We start from the raw sequence: 19222 nt of genomic DNA, 5'->3' as shown, positions 1-19222 counted from the left end.
TACAATAGATCAGACCCCAATTGGAAGGAGTGGGTGGTTTGGCCCTTAGACACAAACACATGTCATAAACGGTTCCTGCACATCACCGAGGGACTTAGTTTACATAGGCTAGACCCACAATATGTACAGTGAGAACATCCAGGGGTAGTGACATCCTATAGTGTTGGGAAATTGTGCCTAGATTGGCTAGAAACCTCAACACTTACAGTGGTAAAACAACACTTACCATTACTTTAAGAAATACCTTTCACATTGGGGAGCTCCCTTCTTAAAGTTGTAGGTGAGGTGAGTGAGCCTGCTTGTCTCTGGTTTGGGCAGGACACCTGCTTCTTGGACTGTGCTCCAGCCTCATCACAACTCGATTGTGCCAATTGGATCCCTTGGTCCTGCATCACCACAACACGCAATTGTCGGCCTGAACCTCTGGCAAAGACCTCAAAATTGTTGATGCAGGGCTAAGACAAAGCAATGCCCCAAACATGTCTCAATTAAAATGTGGCACTGCTGAGGCTAGTCCTGCTGCCTTAGTGTCTCGCTTATTGATTGGAGTCCCACATTCTCCCTCCTCTCAGCTTGGTCTATGAAGGTGTTTCCCTGCTCTGCCTCCTTAGTGAGACCCAAGTATTATTCAGTATCACAGAAAAACTTCTGTGCTTAAGTTCCCATTGTTCTAAATTGCTATTCTGCTTCATCCATCTGCTCAGCTTAATCTGGAAGCCGATCTTCTTCTCATGAACACAGCAATACGACTAACACTCACTGTTTAGGAGAATTTCTCCCATTTACAGTACTCCAATGTCCTTTCTTGTTCCACTTCAGGCACCTGTAGCTATTTTGATTCTCTCTATCCTTTCCTTCTATCAACCTTCATCTTTATGTTTTGTTAAAACAAAACTTTATTTTCCTTTTGTCATTTTGATACATTGCTATTCTCTTTAAAAATATTTATAACCAAGAACAAACGTAACGTTTACAGCAATAATGTATGTGCATCTTATGCTATGAAGATAAGTCCCCAGCGTAATGTTCCAAGCTGCCCATGTTTCTGTTGGTGCAGATGCAAGTGGTTTTAGTGTCCTGTCGTGGGATACCAGGACAGTTAGGACTGAAGGGGCAACAGTTTTGATGAACTACATAGGGTATGAACTGTGGGTAAGGATGGAGAGGAGGGCAAGAATAGTCTGTGCTAGAGGGGAGTCAAGTGGAATTATTGAGTTGGGGTAACTTTTCACAGTGTGGGAAACTTTTAACAATGACAGAGCATTAAGCTGCGAGGCCAGGGGTTAGGATATTCAATTTAAAGGGCTACTCATGGATAGGGGATGTAGCTGAGTTATGATGGAAGCTGATGTGATAATCTCAGGGTGGAATGTTATTGGCCATGGTAGTTAGCCACTTGCGGAGTGTGTCCTAGGCTGCTGCAAGGGGAACTTCCAGCAAAAATTCAGACTAAAAGTCAACGCTATGCATGTTGTGCGTAAGGCATGATCTATCACATATCTGATGAAGGAAGATTCATGAGATGAAATCAATAAACTCATAGCACAAGGGGTCATGGAGCATATTGAGAACTGGGATTGGCTGCCCCAATAGTGGTAACCACTAAGGCTGATGACAAAGGTAGCCTTCTCTGTGTGGACTTGAGAGATCAAAGTGCAAACATTTGGATAGATAGATGCCCCGCCCTAGATTTGCTAAAATTCTAAGACGGATTTGGGAAGCTAACTGCTTCAGCATTATTGACTTGTCAGTCTACCACCAGGGTGAGCGACATCCAGACCCCAAGTCTTTAATGTCTTTTATCACATCCTTTGGCTCTTACAGGTCGCGCAGGATGCTATTCAGCTTGGCCACTGCAGCAGCTGTTTTCCAAAGATTTCAGTAGCTCATTCTGGGAAATCTCAGTAACATCATGTGCTTTCTGGATGACATCCTGACTAATGGTGCATCCGAATCTGACCATGACTTTGATGAATGTGGTGAAATAGGTTTGCCTATTAGGTTGGAAAAGTTTCAGATTGGTGTGGGCTCTGTTGATTACCCGGGATGCACTAATTTCAAAAATTGAGTTAAACTGAAGATTGAATTTGTAGGGGTAGTAAAGGAAGCCAACTTCTGTCCTATAAGAAGGTACTTAAATCCTTCTGAGATTTGGTACAATTCACATCTACCTACATAACATATCTTTCTGACCAGATATCTTCCATAAGACTAATACTTGAGAAATGGGTTCAGTTTCATTGAGAGTAAGAGCGCCAAGAACAGTTTGATAATCCCAAGAGTGTTTAGTGACAATCCACTCTCTTGGAAGTTATGTTAATCATAAGACCATTTTATCCACCTACCCTATCAACGAGGTCTAGGACCATCCCTTTCTCAAATAGTTAAGAGAAAGGAAAAAATTTAAATTGTCACCTTTACTTCACACTCTCTAAAGAATTCTAAACGCAAATACTCCACTTTAGAAAAGGAGGCTGAAGTGTGTTATTGTCAAACACTTTAAGGTTTCCCTCTGGGTGTTACTTTTGATTTTAATGACACACCACAAACTCTTCGCATTTATCTTCACTTTTCAGGGAACTGAATGTACGGCCTCCTCCTTCCTACATTGCTAATGCGTGTTAGGTCGAGGGGGGTACAACTGTAAGAAGTACGTAACAGAAGCAGGGGACATGGCTATAGGCTGCCTGTCTCCTGTGCTATTAGCAGACACAGCACTAGAGGATGTGTCTATTGAAAGGATGATGTTTACATCGCCATTCCTGGAAATGTGAGGGAAGAGCAGGAGTAGTTCTTGAGGAATGATAAAACCTTAGTTTGAATCCAAGAGACAGTATTGCATGACTGGCTATGCACGTGTAACAAATTATGGGAAGATGTAGGGAATTGAAGAGTGAGTTGAGTGTAATGGACAACAAGGTTTTGAGAGGTGACAAATTAGTACCTTTGAAAGAGTTATGGTAAAGAATCAGCAACTTAGCCCACAAAGGGCACTCTTGCCAAAGAGTGAGGCAAGAGCAAAGTTCTGGTTTCCAGCAATTGATTTAATTATTGAAAACAAAATTGGTATACCTTAGTGAAGGTATAACAGGTACACTGGTGTAGGAAGGTAGGGTCCTTCTGCATAGTTACCCCCACTTTTTGCCTGGTGCTAAGCTGTTTTTGACTAGTCTGACTAGGATCCTGCTCATCAGAACCCAAGTCTCTCCTTTAAATTGTTGTGACAAGTTCTTGGGTACGTCCCAGATTGGATACTGGGGTACACTTATAAGGCCCTAGTATATGGTACTAAGGTACCCAGGGCATAGGTAACCCAGAGGTCCCCCATGGGCTGAAGCATGTATTATGCAACCCATGGGAGACCATTCAAAATGCAACTATAGCCTTCCATTGCAGCCTGTGTAAATTGGTGCTTGCATCACTTACTAAAGATGTAGGTTTCCTATTTCTAGGGTCACTGCACTTTAAACCTATAAGTCACCCCTCTAGCAGGCCTTTACAATCCTGAAGGCAGGGTGCTTGGTTCTAAGTGAGATTGTGCGCCTGCATGAGCAGGACACCCCTAACGCCTGCGGAGTCCATTCTCCAGGGTTGTCAGTGAAGCAGCCAAATACTATATAGAGGGGCACTGCGTAATTATGCGATGACCATCTCGAAACTGGCTGCAACTAATCCCATCATGTTTGGTATCAAACATGTTGGAATCATACCCCCACACCATAAACTGTGTGGGAGACACGATTCCAAGCACTGGAAGAGCCCTCCATTAGGCTCTCAGTATTCCGGTACCAGCCTTCTTGACCTGGACAGTACAAAATGGTTTTTGCAGACCAGAGAGACATTTCTGCCACGACTGCTGCTGAGCCAAGCTCGAACAAAGAAAGGCAGAACAATAGGTATCCTGTCACAGAGAGGTGTAACCTCCTCCCAGACAGGATTTAGTGTATTGGGACCGGGTGGGTGCGCTTGCCAGCGCCACAAAGTCTGCATGAGGGGCACATTTGGTGTCCCCGTGCATAGTCCAGTTCAAACCAGTCCTGGGAGCCGTTGGCTCCCGCTCTGACGCAAAACGGGACAAAGGATATGGGAGTAACCTCCCTTCTGTCTAGACCCTCCCCTGGGGTCCCAACCCTTTCCCTTTCCCAGGGCTTACCTGGGTGTAGGTCCATAGATTCGTCGTGGGACAAGATTCAATTCAGACACCACTTCTTCTTCTACCATATGGGCCCTCTGGACTTCGTTTGGGCCCAACTTTCTCTCCCTTTCAGTCTGCTGCATCGCCTGTGCCTATGTACCATACAGGAACCTTCCAAAACCTGTGGGCATTAAAGACACCTCAAGAAATCTCCTTTGGAGTGAAGGAGTCACTCCCCTGCATTCTTAGGCACCGCACTTAAGTGGACCGGTCTGCTGATCCTGAGCTTCTCTGGACACCGTAGGGTGGTTTTCCACAGCTTCCAAGGCTTGCTCTTTCGCCAAGTTTGAGGCCAGTATCCCTCGTGAGGGTTGCAATAACTGAACCCCTGTGCACACCGTCAACTGGCAGTTACAAAGGCTTGTTGGCTTCCTTCCAAGAAGATCTTCGGGCTCCATGTAGCCCCCACCTCAAGCACCTCCAGTGACCAAAGTCTTCATCCACATCGCATCGTGTGCACCGTGGCCTGCATCTTTTGGTGAGCTGCTCGACATCCTCTCGCGGCTCCTGTGCCTCTGGCCTGTGGTTCCATTTGAGGGTCACACTTATTTCTTTTGGGCTCCCCTGATTGCTTGGGTCTGCCCTGACTTCCCTGCTAGTGGCGAGTCCCCTGGATCTTGCTGATCCCGACGTTACTCCTTCAATTCCTGCGTTGCTTGCATTTGCCAAGGTTTGTTGGTGCTCCCACAGTATACTGACCCCTCAGTACTCAACATCTTTCAGGGGACAGCTCGTGCACGGCTCTTGGTCCTCCTCAGCGTCGCCTGGTCCTCACAGCTGGAGAGTCAAGGTCATTGTCACCAATCCTGCAACACCCGACATCGAATTGCATTCGTCTTCCAAGTCTCCTGGTTACTCCTGAGTGATATAGACTCTGTCCCCTCTGCTTGAGATGGAAAAATTCCTGACAGAAATGTAAATGCAGCATTTTAGAACTGCCTTGGATTTCCCTAAAGCTAATACGTTGGTTGAAAGGATGAAAAGAATGATTAAAGAACTCATCCAACTTGCTTGTGTGACTGGAAATCAAGTGAAGAGGTTGCTTCAAAACAAATTATGGTCCTACCACACTATCCATGCTCTGGGTTCATGAATCTCTCCTTTCATGTTCCTCAAAATAAGTCATACAGGTACAAAGTACTTACCTAATTGGTTGAGTGGAGGTGAACCTATGTGGGTTCAAAGAGAGAAAGTTAGTGTGTGTGTGTGATGCATCATCAAAATGTGTATAAAAGAAGATATTATGTAGAACATGGAGCAAAAAGATTTGTAGGTGGACGTTTGGGGATTGTGTGGTTGCCAAGAGACTGAATGCACAGAAGAAAAAAGGACAATGTTTTCTACAAACCTATGAGTGTAACTCCGGTTAAGTAAAATGCAGTTGTTTTGGAGAATGGACGCACATGAAAAATGGATAGACTTGCCAATTTGCCCACTATTCCACAAGTGATCCCCATACAGGTGAAAACCTAACAGACAATGCTGAGTGTAACCTGGCTCAAGGACTGTGTAATGAAAAAGCTCATTTTTTGGGAAAGATGTGTTGTAGTTTATCATCTACTTCCTGTTTTGTCTCTCATTCCCTTGTTCTTTACCCCTTCCAGTGGTTGGTGTGTTCCAATCCTGTCGAATGATGGAATGTCAATCTGAGGAGCTTTGTGTAGGCTGCTTACACATTTAACTGGGGCACCCTAGAGCACCTACCCAAAGCTGCTGTGTGAGTGGCTTCCAAGCACCTTGCAAACAGTAGAGCGACCCTAGGTAAAACCCAGAACTCATGAAACAGAGCTCTCGGGTTGCTTTCTACACTGCTGAAATGATGTGCCAAAATACTCCTTCTGCTGAGGCTGTAAGGGCCTGACAACAACTGGCCAACAGCAATATGAGAGTCATGCTGAGACTTCACTGCCGCCTGCCACCTTTAAACACATGAAACACCATAGACCTGGAAAGGAGACTAAAGTCTCATACAAACCTGGTCCTGGGCGATACTAAAAGTACAGTCACAGGACAGGCCTAAGCAGTGACGCCATTATTTAATCGCACTGAGACCTGCGTCAGGAAAACCAGGGTGCCCATGGTGCAAACCCAAAGGGGTAGCCATAACATTAAGATACCCCCGCTTTGACCCAAACTTCAAATGATACCAATTGAGGGAAGCAAGTAGGCATGACCATTTTTAGAATAGTTGCTTCATCCTTAAATTCACTCAATTAACCATCCATCCACCCACCCAAACATCCATCTATCAATCATCCTTTCAAATTTCCAACATTACGTCCTTCCTTTCATTACTCTACCCAACTGTTGAAGTTCCATCTATCCAGCTATTCACACATTCATCAGCCCTTTTACCCACATTATTATTTTGTCATCCATCCATCTAATGACCAGGCTCTTCACACATAGGTTTATGCATCCCTTTACTCTTCTAGCCATTCATCTTTCACACTTCTGTCTATTCTTCCTTCACACTTCTGTCCATTCTTCCATTTGCCTACCCCCTTCATTAATCCTTTTACCAACTGATCCTTTGACCTGCTGCTCCACTCTTTCATTCATCTTTGCACTTGCCCTTCTTTTTTTCTTTTCGCCTATCCTTCCTTCCTTTCACTTTGCCTTTCACCTTTCTTTCCTCCCTTTCAGATTTTCTTCCATCATTGCACCTATGCTTACATTCACCCTTCCTTCCGCATTTCCTTGTTTTCACATTTTAAGTACTACGATTATTTATTTTTCTATCTTGCCTTTATCCCATGCACCCTATTTTCTGCTGTCTCTGCCCATTATTAGGTTGAGCATTCAAGTCCACTTGTATATACTTTAGTATATACTTATATGTGTATGCTCTTTGTGGGCTCTGGAGATCGTCTTTTGGACTTGTCTGCTTCCACTTAGGGACTTTTTTGTTTGTTCAACTGGCTCTATTTAACTGTCTTGATAGAAAACGTCCAGTAGAGGTCAGTAAAGTACCAGAATTGCTTTCTGCGTGTTCAACTGCCTCTATTTAACTGTCTTGATAGAAAACGACCAGTAGAGATCAGTAAAATACCAGAATTGCTTTGGTGAGGGACTTTCTTTTTTCAATTTTTCTGGCAGCAGCCTCTATTTAACTTTCTCGATAGAAAACGACCAGCAGACGTCAGTAAATACTAGAGACACTTTAGCATTCTCTAGATTCCAGTCCATAGAAATTGATTTCCACGAGCAGCCGTAGACAATAAGATATTTTTCAAATCTTCTATTTTCAGTGATATCACCACCAAAGTCCCTGATTTTATATCAAAAACAGAGCTTTGGACTATACTATTTCCCGCTGAAAGGCAGTATTTCTCTCCATGTGTTCCCATACCTGGCGCGTCACACAGTTTGGTGCTTACTTTCCCTCCATGTTAAAGAACAGTAGATGTTTCAGCACCCAGGCTAATTTCCTACATAGCTAAATAAATATAAGGTCCCAAAGGCGAGACCGATTGCATTGCAAATGCTTGTTTAATTTATATGCATCTTTTCTTTCGCTCTCCTTTACTGAACTTGGCTCACACAGTAGCACTTTACCTCCACCTCTTTGTCCTGCCCTGTTGTTGTGATTGTGCTTTCTTATGTTAATAAGGTTGGCGAGTGACCTGGAATTCTCCAAGGGGTTCCATGGCATAGTTCCCCTCTACAATATTCCTTGTTCGGATGCCTGATGGAGTGGAGCTGAACTGTCTTGTTTCCTGTAAAGCTGAGTTGGACTAAAGCGTTAACATCAACGAATAAGCCTATGGTGTTTCACTTAATGTCTCACCTCTACACCTGTCTTTAGAACGTTTTATGAGCTTTTGCCAGCAGCCTTACAGACCCCAATGTAAAAACAAATCAACTTTTAGTTCTTACTCCCATTTAAGTTGCTGAAAGAGAGGCGGGTAGATAAGGGTATTTCTGGCATCATTGTGCCGACCGCCACAAATTAAGCACAGACTATGATTTGCAGGAAGTGAGAATGGCACGCCAAGCCCTACCAGCTAAAGTTACATTGAGCCACTTCAGCTAATTCCATAGATTGTACTACAACCCAAACCTACTTTGGAGGAGTGACAGAGAGCTCTCCTCTATGTGTCTCTGACGTCATGCTGCATTGGGAGACTTCTTACTTGTGGTCCTGGTATATGTTTGTGTAAAAAAGATACGTGCAGAGCAATGCTCATGCTCTTGTGGTGATGCTGAGATGGCGAGTAGATCTGTGTCTCAAGTTGGTGGTTCTGTTTATGGTGAAAGACATAGGTGATACCTATGGACCTGGACCGTTTACTGTCCTACTGGCTAAGCGGGATGTTGCTAAATACTGGAGATGCCCCCATGCTCACAAAATCGAAGAGGGGTTGAGAGGGATGGCCATATGTTTTCAAATTGAGGAGTCAATATGTCAGGTGTGTGGATGTCTTTAAAAGCGTCAGAAAATATGGGACCCATGGTTGGGAGTATTTTAATATGATTGGTAACATCTATCAAATTGGATGCCACTGCTCTTTAATCAGCAGCACTATATTATTTATGAATTATGAGTGATGTTATAAATGTTATATTAATGTGTTGTATTCTTTAATGGCTGTAACCCTCTCCTGTCAGTTAAAACGAAAAAAAAGTGTTTATTTGTAAAAAGCGGTAGTAAAGGTACGTAATTTGCTGTGCTGAGTAACCTTTTCCTTTTGATGTAAAACATGCTTGTTTGAGCATTTCTTCACACAGAATCTTGCCCATATGTACCACAATTCTGCTCTTGGATTAATTTATTAAACAGTGAGCAGTTTATGGGCAACAAAACTATGGAGATAAGTTACACAGATCATTCTTTTTACCCTTAGATGTTAAGGTTCTCTTGTCCATGCATGATGTTAACCTTCAGAGGTCTCTGGCTTGTCAATGAAACTGTGAAACTAGTTTGTAGAGATCCCTTACTAAGTGTCCATCGTAAGCTCACAACATGGGTAGAGTATGGAACTGCATATCTTCAAATAGGCCCCAGCCACGCTATGATGTTATAATTAAGTTCAAAATGGAGGGTCTACTCGTTAAAGTAATAGTGCTGTTCGACTTGAATTATCCCACATGTCCATAGACACAGTCACAGAACATCTTTGCTGGCCTTTCCAGTGCTTATTTGTTATAGGTGACACCTTTCGTTGATCGTCCCAAATGTTCAGCATCGAAGAAATGTGAATCTGTTATTTCTTTTGTGGTATAACAAAACTAGTACAATGCGGATTATTATTTTTGTTCTCAAGAACCAGGTAATTCATATTACAGTATTGCTGTTTCTGAGGCAGCCATATAGCAGGTCCCTGTTATGAGTGGATTATATCTTTGTACTATCTTGCGTCCTGTTGACAAGTAATATTGTTTTTAAACCCTGGAATCCTCATAGTTTTTTTAAGAGTCTTTTCATGTGTTTTAAGCAGAAAAGAGCAATCTCTGATGTTCTATGATGTGCGTGGCTGTGTCCCGATGAATGTATTTGTATTTTACATGTCGCCCTCTATAAAACCTGTCTGCAGTTTGTGGTCATGTACACGGACCGCAAAACTGTGAAAACAAAACGAAGAAGGAATATGGCTGGGCTACAGTTCTCCAGACCTACTTACAAATTAACTGATATATTTATCCCAGCTTTCCTCATGGCTAGCTAGGTCACACCTTAACTCAGATGCTTATTAAGGGGCCAATAAAGATTTTTCTATTTCAACTAAGGGTGAACGAGAGAATTTTGTTTCATGCTTTCTTCCTGCGGTCTTGCATTTTTTCAGAATAGCGCATTAAAATTGAGAGTAGCTGCTGTGGGTGGATAACAAATATTTGCAGTCTAAATTTCTCTTGGAGGTAGTTGGCGTTTCATGTTTCTCTTTGCTAATCCTCAGTGTAGATCAATACATCTTATGCCTTTCAGAAGCTCATTATATGCCTGCTCTGGACAAGATGATACCTACTTGCTGCTGCGTCCATTGTCTTCTCTAGTTCTCTCAATTTTGGAAGCAGCATCATCCTTAGAATCTTTAGAATATTTGCCATTTTATTTTAATCCAACAAACCCCAGTTGTTTCAGAAGTAGTAGTCCTTTATTAGGGTCCCAGAGACATCTCTCTCTCTCTCTCCTCTCTTCTCTTCTCTTCTCTTCTCTTCTCTTCTCTTCTCTTCTCTTCTCTTCTCTTCTCTTCTCTTCTCTTCTCTTCTCTTCTCTTCTCTCCCCCTCTGAAATAAAGCAGTTGAACAATGTAGGTATCGCTGGTCCCAAAACTGAAAGAGACTTGCAGTGCAATAGTGTTTTTTTTGTGATGGTACATTAAAAGTATTTAACAAAATATTTTCTTCCAGTTCAAGGTAACAATGTTTCTTTGAAGATTTGGTGTCCAGATGGCACAAAGAGATCCACAAAAGATATCACTGAGTTGGATATTGTCCTGGATAACTTCTCAAACATTATAACCAACTACAAGTAAATACATTTATTTCACTATCATTTTTGAAAATATGTCTAGAAGAGAAATCTCAGTATTCTCGATTGTATTGATGGTAGAGTGTTGTAGGTTTGTTGGCTTCTAAATGCTTGCTTTTGGACAGTTATAATTAACTACTTTATTTACAGGTGCCTGCCTATTTACTTGAATAGCACTGCAGAGACACAGACATAATTCCCTCTCAGAGATTATCATCATATGTCTACATCACAGCAATGTGTATTACTTGTCAGGTGGGGTGGGTTAGGCTTGAGATACTTCTCTGGTGTATCATAGCGGCAGGTTCCATCATTATCCGGCATGTTTTTGCATTGAAGCTAGAGTGGGCCTTACATCCTTTATAAATGTCATGTTACATTTCGTAGGACGTCACCTGGCTGCTGCCACATTATACTGCAGTTCGAACAGGAGAAACATCCATCTAATATAAAAAAGAAAAACACCAGTGGGTATAATATTGGCTAGTGAGACCACACAAGGCGTTAGTATTAGGATCACATTTAATAGGTCTTGTGTATATTTGGAAATGGAGGGGAAACATAAAACAATGTGCTCCGTCCACCTCCTTCACTACCGGCTCGTGCACCAAGACGATGCTAACTGCTGTGAATAATATTGACACACATACTCATAGACTACAAAATGGCCACACACCCAGGTAGAGTACTGTTTCCATGTAGGCTGGCATCTTTCCCTATGCACCATCCACTGCCACCTCCGGGTGCGCCACCACCTTTAGGCTCTGATTGACATTGAAGCAAGGCAACGGAGCCAAGACGTGATCCATCCAAGACGCTCAACCCCCTTCAGTGTCTGAGGAAACACCTCAGTGCCGAAGTGTTCAAACCCACTTTGAGGCCCCCCGAAAATGACCTCAACAGCAAGATCCGAAGACTCAGACAGACTCATACTCCAAACTACAAAACAAGGTCAACAAGCAACAAAAGACTATTGTCATCTATCTATCCACCAGCCGGAAAGATTTCTACCCGCCCCAGCTCAGCAGTGCCCAAAAATGTGGGCTAATGGATACTCCTGGCCAGATCCTTCTTCAGAACCTTCAGCGCCCAAGACAGTCACCAGCCTACGACCTCCATACAAACCTCACCTCCAGTACCACCACCACCAACCACTCCTGTTTCATCCTCTTCTCAGGGGTCACTACAGTCATTTTCGGACTCAGACAATCTAAGACCTATTATCCTTTAGTGAACTTTGATGTCCTTCTCTACCCACATCACACTGATGACCTTTGAGAAAGGCTACAAGCACCCACGGGTCCCCAACCACGAGCATGTCCCATTCAGGTCTCCTCCTCCGAATGATACTACTGCCTACCATGGGGTCATTCTGCGTGCTGCATCCTACCACAAGGTTGAAATACACACAACTCCTGAGGAGTTCTTCTTAGGGGAGTTACTATCTAGGACAGAGCATTTGCTCCAGTCTTCCCCATTTTAACGGAAATTCTCAAGGCTGCCACGCGATGTTCAAGAGCCATTGAATCCCGGGTTGTTGCTTCTAGATAAGAGAAAAAATAAAAATCTTCTCCCTCCGACCCCCTATACATTAGAAGGCCTGTCCCTTCGGACTCACCTGTGTCACTGCCTGCAAGCAAGCTACAGCATAAGCTATAGGTGACTCCACCCTCTGGATAAGGAGAGTGAGCTGGTTGACACTGTGGGCAAGAGGGTGGTGGTAGGTGCCACAACCCACTGGTGCATTGCCAATTCCGTAAGCCTCCTGTCTTGTTATGATAGAGCACAGTGGCACGAGATATAGGACTTGCTCCAGCACCTTCACCCAGTTTAAAGAAAAAAAAGGATTGAAGAGATAGTAGCGGAAGGGAAACTCATCTCTAATGCCACTATTCTGTGGGCCCTCGATGCAGCCTTCGACTAGAGGGGTTATTACTTCCATTATTTGACACCTCCACTTCTGGTTGTGCATCTCACGCTTCAAGACAGAAGTCCAGCAGTATCTCATCAACCTGCCCTTCGATGGGAACAACTTTTCTGGCCAAAAGTTGATGAGATGCTAGAGAAAATTAATAAAGGGCACAGACATGGCTAAAACAAGGGTGCCATAGAGCCAGGTCCACTTAAGCAGCGTGGCAAGGGGTTGTACGCCCTCCACTTTCTCAGCCCTAAAAAGGACAGGTCCCTAACAGCAATAATGGACCTCTGGCCCCTCAACAGGTACATCCTCTCAGAACACTTCCATATGCCTACCCTGTTGTCATCCTGCTGCTGTAGCAAGGCAATTTCTTCACTGCTTTGGATCTGAAGGACACCTTTCATATAACCATCAGCCCCCCCCACGACCCCAGTTGCTACCTATGCTTTGTGGAATGTGGTCAACATTATCAGTTCAAAGTATTATTATTATTATTTATTATTAGTAGTATATATTAGGTCTGAAACGAATCACCCCCACGGGGATCTCTCGGTGTCAAATTGTTCCCTGTGGGAACAGTCCACCCCGAACTGCCAAGCCAGGCCTCCCTGGACCGGAAACAAGCATCCTGGGACCAGTTTCAGGGAATCACCCTTCATCAGCCAGGCTAGTATTGTCATTCACAGTCACCACATCCCCAAGGGTGTTCACCAAATACCTAACTGTTGTAGCCGTCAATCTCAGAAGGCTAGGGCTTTCATGGGCTCCCTATCTTCTCGAGTGGTTGATCAAGTGTGCATGCAAACAAGTGCCTAATCCACACTCAGACTACCATCTCCCTCCTACACACGTTCAAATTTACCATTAATGCGAACAAATCCCATCTCCAGCCCCTTCAGAGCCACTCCCTCCAAGAGGCTACCCTCAAACCCATCACTGACAAGGCCTACCCCAGCCAGGCCAGGGTAAATGCGTTCCAACAGTTACTGCATCTTTTAGAGCCACATTGTCGCCTGACGGTCAGAATAGTAATGTGCCTCCTAGGGATTATGGCCACAGTTCCTCATGTCAGACTGCATATGAATCCCCTTCAGCAGAGCCTATCAGCACAGTGGTCACAGGCGGAGGGTCACAGAGAAGATTCAGTGTTGACATGGGCCAGCACCTATCACTCTCTGCAACAATTACATGATGCAGATTGGGCCCTTCATGGACCTGTTCCATAAGTAACCATCACATTGCATGCCTCACTTTCAAGTTGGGGAGTGCATCTCCAAGATCTGACCATTCAGGGCTTGTGGCCACTGCATCAGTGGCATACACATCAACCACCTAGAGTTTCTGACCTTCCAGCTAGCTCTCAAAACCTTCATTCATGTCATCAGACCCAAAGTGATACTTTTAAAAACAGACAATATCACTGCAATGTTTTACCGGGGGGCGTGGCTTGGCAAGCCACGATGGCGGCTGTGTCTTGCTGAGGCTCCGCGATCGGGCTAGCATCTTGCCCATTTCCCATGATCGCCGGGAGCCTCAGCCTCTCCATACCTACTCCTGGACGACTCACCTGCAGTGCGGTGACTTCTGCCCTCGTCTGGGGAACTGCGGACGGACGACAGCCACGGATCCGTCCCTCTCCGCACCCGGAGCGGAGTGCCGAGCGCACAAGATGGCGGGCGCGACTCCCTCTGCCTACCGGGAGCGCCTCTGAGACTCGGTCCCTGAAGCGGCGACCATCGCGGGACAGGAATATTGCCGGCTCCGGTGCCCGGTGGGGAGCGCGGCAGCTGGACCTCGGACTTTCGGTCCGGCACTATTGCCCACATTATCTCGACGCACAAGATGGCGGCCGCACTAACGCAGATCCATAGCGCCGGCGCCTCTTCGCGTCTGGGAGCCTGATCTTCCCAGCACACCGCCGCGGACAGCGGAGCGCCAGCGGAGACCCCCCCTGTGTGGCGCTGGACCCCCGACCGACCACGATCCCTCCTGAGGGCGGTAGGTGTACGCCCCCCTCCCCCCTTCCCTCGCGAGCCGCGGTGCCGGTGATCCGGCGGCCCCCCTGTCCCCTCTGGGGTCCAGTCACGATCCGCATTAGCCCCTGCTCGGGGGAGGGGAGCTGGTTCACGCCTAAATCCTCGTGTGTCCTGGTGGACCCAGATGCCTGACTCTATAATGGCGCCCATGGGTGTCGTGGCACCGTGACTGATGTGAGGACTACCCTGGGGGCACGGAGCTCTACTGGCCCTGAGGCGGTGGCACGCCACGCCGTAGACACTCATCAATCTGAGACCTTCCCTGGGCCCGGATCGTCTGTTCCTTGGCCCCCGGAGTTACCTGGAGGGCGGAGCTGCCCGCCGGAGAGGAGGGAGCACTGGATCCGACCCTAACGGGCCTCTGGCCTCTGGACTGTGGTGGCAGCGCCCCTCTACTGCCCTCCTCCTAGCACCCGAAAAGTCGCCCCCTGCGGCTGCGAGCTCCTAGGGGTGTCCTGACCAACAGTGGGGCCCCCCAGTGGGAGGACAGAGCCCGCCCCGGGACCGCGAAAGACTGTGTACTCACCCTCTGCTGAGCTCCTATCTATCTGACCATACCAAAGGAAGGCGGCCTGTTGAACGTGATATACACAGGAGCCGGGCCCCCCCCCCCCATTTCCATCAGCACTCATGGGGAAAACGAATGCCGCAAAATGCTCGGCGGTCCCCGAGACGGCCCCCGAGAGGATGCCACAAACGAGGACATGGACGCAGGCCCATGCGTCGCAGACCGACCCTACACTGTCGGCAAAGCTGGATCAGGTGTTGGCGGCAATTGAATTGTCCCGCCTATCGATGGAGGAGCGGCTGGGAGCTCTGACGACGGACATTAGTCTAATCCGCGACGACCACCGCAAGTTGGCGGATCGGGTGAAGGAGGGAGAGCGGATCGTGACCGAGCTACAGCCTGCGGTGAAATCGCAGACAGCGGAACTGAAGGAGGTCCTACACCGTGTGTCGGCCCTCGAGGAACGCACGGTGGACTTGGAGGGACGCTCAAGGAGATGTAACATTCGCGTTCTGGGTCTACCGGAAGGGATTGAGAACTCGGACCCTCTGACGTACATGGAATCCTGGACCAAATCTTTCACACCTGAGGCAGACAGGACGGCGTACTTCTCCATTGAAAGAGCCCACAGGGTCCCGGCCCGAGCACCAAAACCAGGCCTCCCTCCACGACCCATGCTGGCTAAATTTCTGCACTTCCGAGACCGCGACGCGGTGCTCCGTGCGGCCCGGACAGTCGGTCCCCTACAGGTGGAGGACCAGCATGTTATGGTGTTCCCGGACTATGCCCGAGAAGTACAGCTTCAGCGCTCCACCTACCTCGATGTCAAGAAACGCCTTCGCGCCAACGACCTTCAGTACTCCCTGCTGTTCCCGGCCCGCCTGAAAGTGCTGCACAAAGGGAAGGCCCTCTTCTTCAATACGGCGGAGGAAGCGCAGGATTGGACTGAGTTTCACTGCCCAATTATTCCTAATCCTGGACCCCAGAGAGCACGCAATAACGACTTCCGGCGTTCCAGACGGCGAGGTGCGAGCCGTGCTCGATCGGGTCGCCCCAGAGACCAGGAGTCACCCCCCAAGGGCTCACCCGACCTCGCGCAAATCATGCATGAACGACGAGACGCCTTGAAAGCGGTGTCAGGCCTACATACGTCGCCCACGACCTCAGATCTGGAAGGCCAACCGCACCTGTTCACTCCTGAGAAGGACCGGGACAGTGATGGAACAATGTCGGGGATCGGACCGATCTCCTCCCCCCTTGTAGCGGTACGCACCCTGGAAGCTACCCTGGCCAGCTGATCTGGCACCTCCTCCTGAGGAAAGGACTACCTATTGTTATATCCTTCTCATGGTGTTCTGTTGTGCTGCGCGACGTCTAGGAGCCTAGACTGTTTGTCATTTGCTTGTAAGCGCTAATGTGCGATAGACGCTTCTCCTGCAAGAGCCTGACCCGCGCGCAAGCCCAGCGACGACACATGCTGCCACCCCCGCAGTTATTCGTTGTATTTTTCCCCAAGTGGGACACTAGTTTGGATATGTCACCCCCGGTGAGATATCCCCAGTATTGGGACTGTTTCCCACCTACCGTTCTGTTTATTGTTACTCCCCTTAGTCCCTCCCCTATGACTGTGGAAGCTCGGCGCGTAGGAACACGTATGTCACATGCACACCGACGGCCGTCGGGGGCTGCAGGGGGTTCCCTCTCCCACTCACGACACCCTAAGTATGGCAGTCTCATGCACAGACGTTAACGTCCTGACACTGAATGTACGAGGCCTACACACACCCAGCAAACGGTACTCGGTTTACTCATATATTAGGCGTATGTCAGCCAATATAGCGTTTCTGCAGGAGACACATATTAATACCACCGAACTCACCCGCTTACAAGTCAAATGGCGAGGTGTCCTCTGTGCCACACACTATTCAGCATTTGCGCGCGGCGCTTTAATTTGGGTCAGGCCTGGCACTCCCTTCCGGGAACTTCGGCGGGTGGTAGATCGAGAGGGCCGGTATGCGCTTTTGGAAGGGGTGCTCGATGGCCAGGGTATACTCCTTGGAAGCATATATGCCCCCAACACAGATCAGGACAAATTCTGGGACCACCTCACAGGCGTTCTAGCCCAGTTCACTACAGTTCCATGGGTACTGGGGGGCGACTTTAACTGTACACTAGACCCCGCCCTGGATCGCTCACATCCTCCCCCCACACACTCCCCGGCCCCTCGACAGGCAGACCTCTTCAGGGCATGGACCACGCACTGGGCACTCACTGACGCATGGCGACACCTACACCCACTTGCCCGCGTTTACTCCTTCCACTCGATCCCGCATAACCTCAGGGTCCGCTTGGACCGTTTCCTTTGCTCTGCGCCGATCCTCCCTAAGATCGCATCTGCGGATTACTTGGGTCGGATCCTATCGGATCATGATGCCCACGTCATTCGGCTGAACTGGCGTCCCCCGCGCCCGCCAGTCCCCACCTGGCGCCTCCCTAGAGACTGCCTCACGGACCCAGTGTTCAGAGACGCACACAAAGCCAGCATCCAAGACTATTTCGCACACAACACAGACACGGCATCGTCAGTACTGGTGGAATGGGACGCTTTTAAAGTGGTGGCCAGGGGCGAATGCATCCAACAGGTAGTCGGGGTTCGCCGCACCCTGGAACGGATGCTCCAGACCTCAGAGCGGTCTCTGGCCGCACTCACTACACAGCCTGACGACTCAGAGGAGCACGCCATACTCACGGCCAAGGCTAAGACGGATTATCAGGCGGCCTGCGCTGACCTCAGAAAGTACAATTTTAGAGCTTATGCCTCTAGGGTGCATAAGGACAGAGACAAAACTGGCGCGCTCCTGGCCTGGATGGCGAGGCAAGATACCGTCATCAAGCCGATCACGGATATTATCAATCCAGACGGCGTACTGGTGCGCTCCCAAGCCGATATCCTCCTGGCGTTCCAGCGACACTATACACAAGTGTACGGAACTCCGACCCACTGTTCCCCTTTTTCCGTGGACAGTTTTTTGGACCCACTGACGCTACCTACAATATCGGAAGCAGATAAGCACACCCTCGACACCAAGATAAAACCCCCTGACATCACCCAGGCGATTCGTGCCATGTCCCGGAATAAAGCGCCAGGATTGGACGGCTTCCCGCTGGAATACTACTCGACATTCTCTCCCCTGGTGGTCCCCCGTTTGTCGCGGGTGTTCGGGGCGTCCCTTCAACTGGGGAGATTGCCCAAGTCACTGCGGGAATCCGTGATCGTCACCTTCCCTAAGCCCCACAGAGACCCACTCCACATGGGTTCGTACCGCCCCATCACGCTCCTATCGGCCGACTGTAAAATTTTGGGGAAAATTCTAGCTGATCGTTATGCACAGGTCATACGCCCACTGGTCCACCCCGACCAATGTGGCTTTGTTCCGGGAAGGAACACCTCCCAGAACCTTCGCCGAGTTTTCCATGTACAAGATCAGGTGCGTGGCAGATTTCCTCGCGCCGCCTGTCTCATTATGGACCTGGAGAAGGCATTTGATACCCTCACTTGGCCCTATCTTTTCTCGGTCTTGCAGCGCCTTAATGTTGGCCCGACGCTTGTTGCATACACGCGCCTCTTGTATACTGATTTGACTACGCGTGTCCGCATCGGGAAACGCATATCACCAGCGTTCGAGGTTCGGCGAGGCACGCGACAGGGGTGCCCCCTGTCGCCTCTTTTATTTGCACTGGCGGTCGAGCCGCTGGCGGTGAGACTACGCCTAGAGGGCGCGGAATGGGGCATCCCGCTAGCGGACAGCACCCACAGTGTCTCCATGTACGCGGACGATCTCCTCATATACGTCCGAGACATTGAAACGGACCTGACCGCTATTGGGGCGACACTGGAGGAATTCGCGAATGCCTCCGGATTACAGGTGAACTGGGACAAATCCACGGTCTACCCCTTGCACCCGAGCCTACCCCCCCGGGAAGTCGAGCTCGGAGCACATAAACTCTCGTGGTCCACGGAAGCCCCCCGCTACCTTGGTGTCCGCATGTATCATTCCCCAGCGGACCTTTTCGCGGGGAACCACTGCAAAGC

The 19222-nt window shown here is 48.1% G+C and overlaps 1 protein-coding gene across 2 annotated transcripts in view; it reads left to right on the top strand.

Moving 5' to 3' along the window:
* The window catches only part of CENPU (centromere protein U), a 457607-nt gene that overhangs the window by 250484 nt on the left and 187901 nt on the right, over positions 1–19222 (top strand). For both annotated transcript variants that reach the window (XM_078678017.1, XM_078678018.1), the window contains one exon: positions 10547–10667. In XM_078678017.1, coding sequence (XP_078534143.1) covers positions 10547–10667 — 121 coding nt within the window. The remainder of the gene's footprint in view (positions 1–10546; positions 10668–19222) is intronic.

Source organism: Lissotriton helveticus, chromosome 2_2 (genome assembly GCF_964261635.1).
Source record: "Lissotriton helveticus chromosome 2_2, aLisHel1.1, whole genome shotgun sequence".
NCBI classification, from domain to species: domain Eukaryota; kingdom Metazoa; phylum Chordata; class Amphibia; order Caudata; family Salamandridae; genus Lissotriton; species Lissotriton helveticus.
Note: the sequence above shows the minus strand (reverse complement) of the source record. Positions and strands in the feature narration are given on the sequence as shown.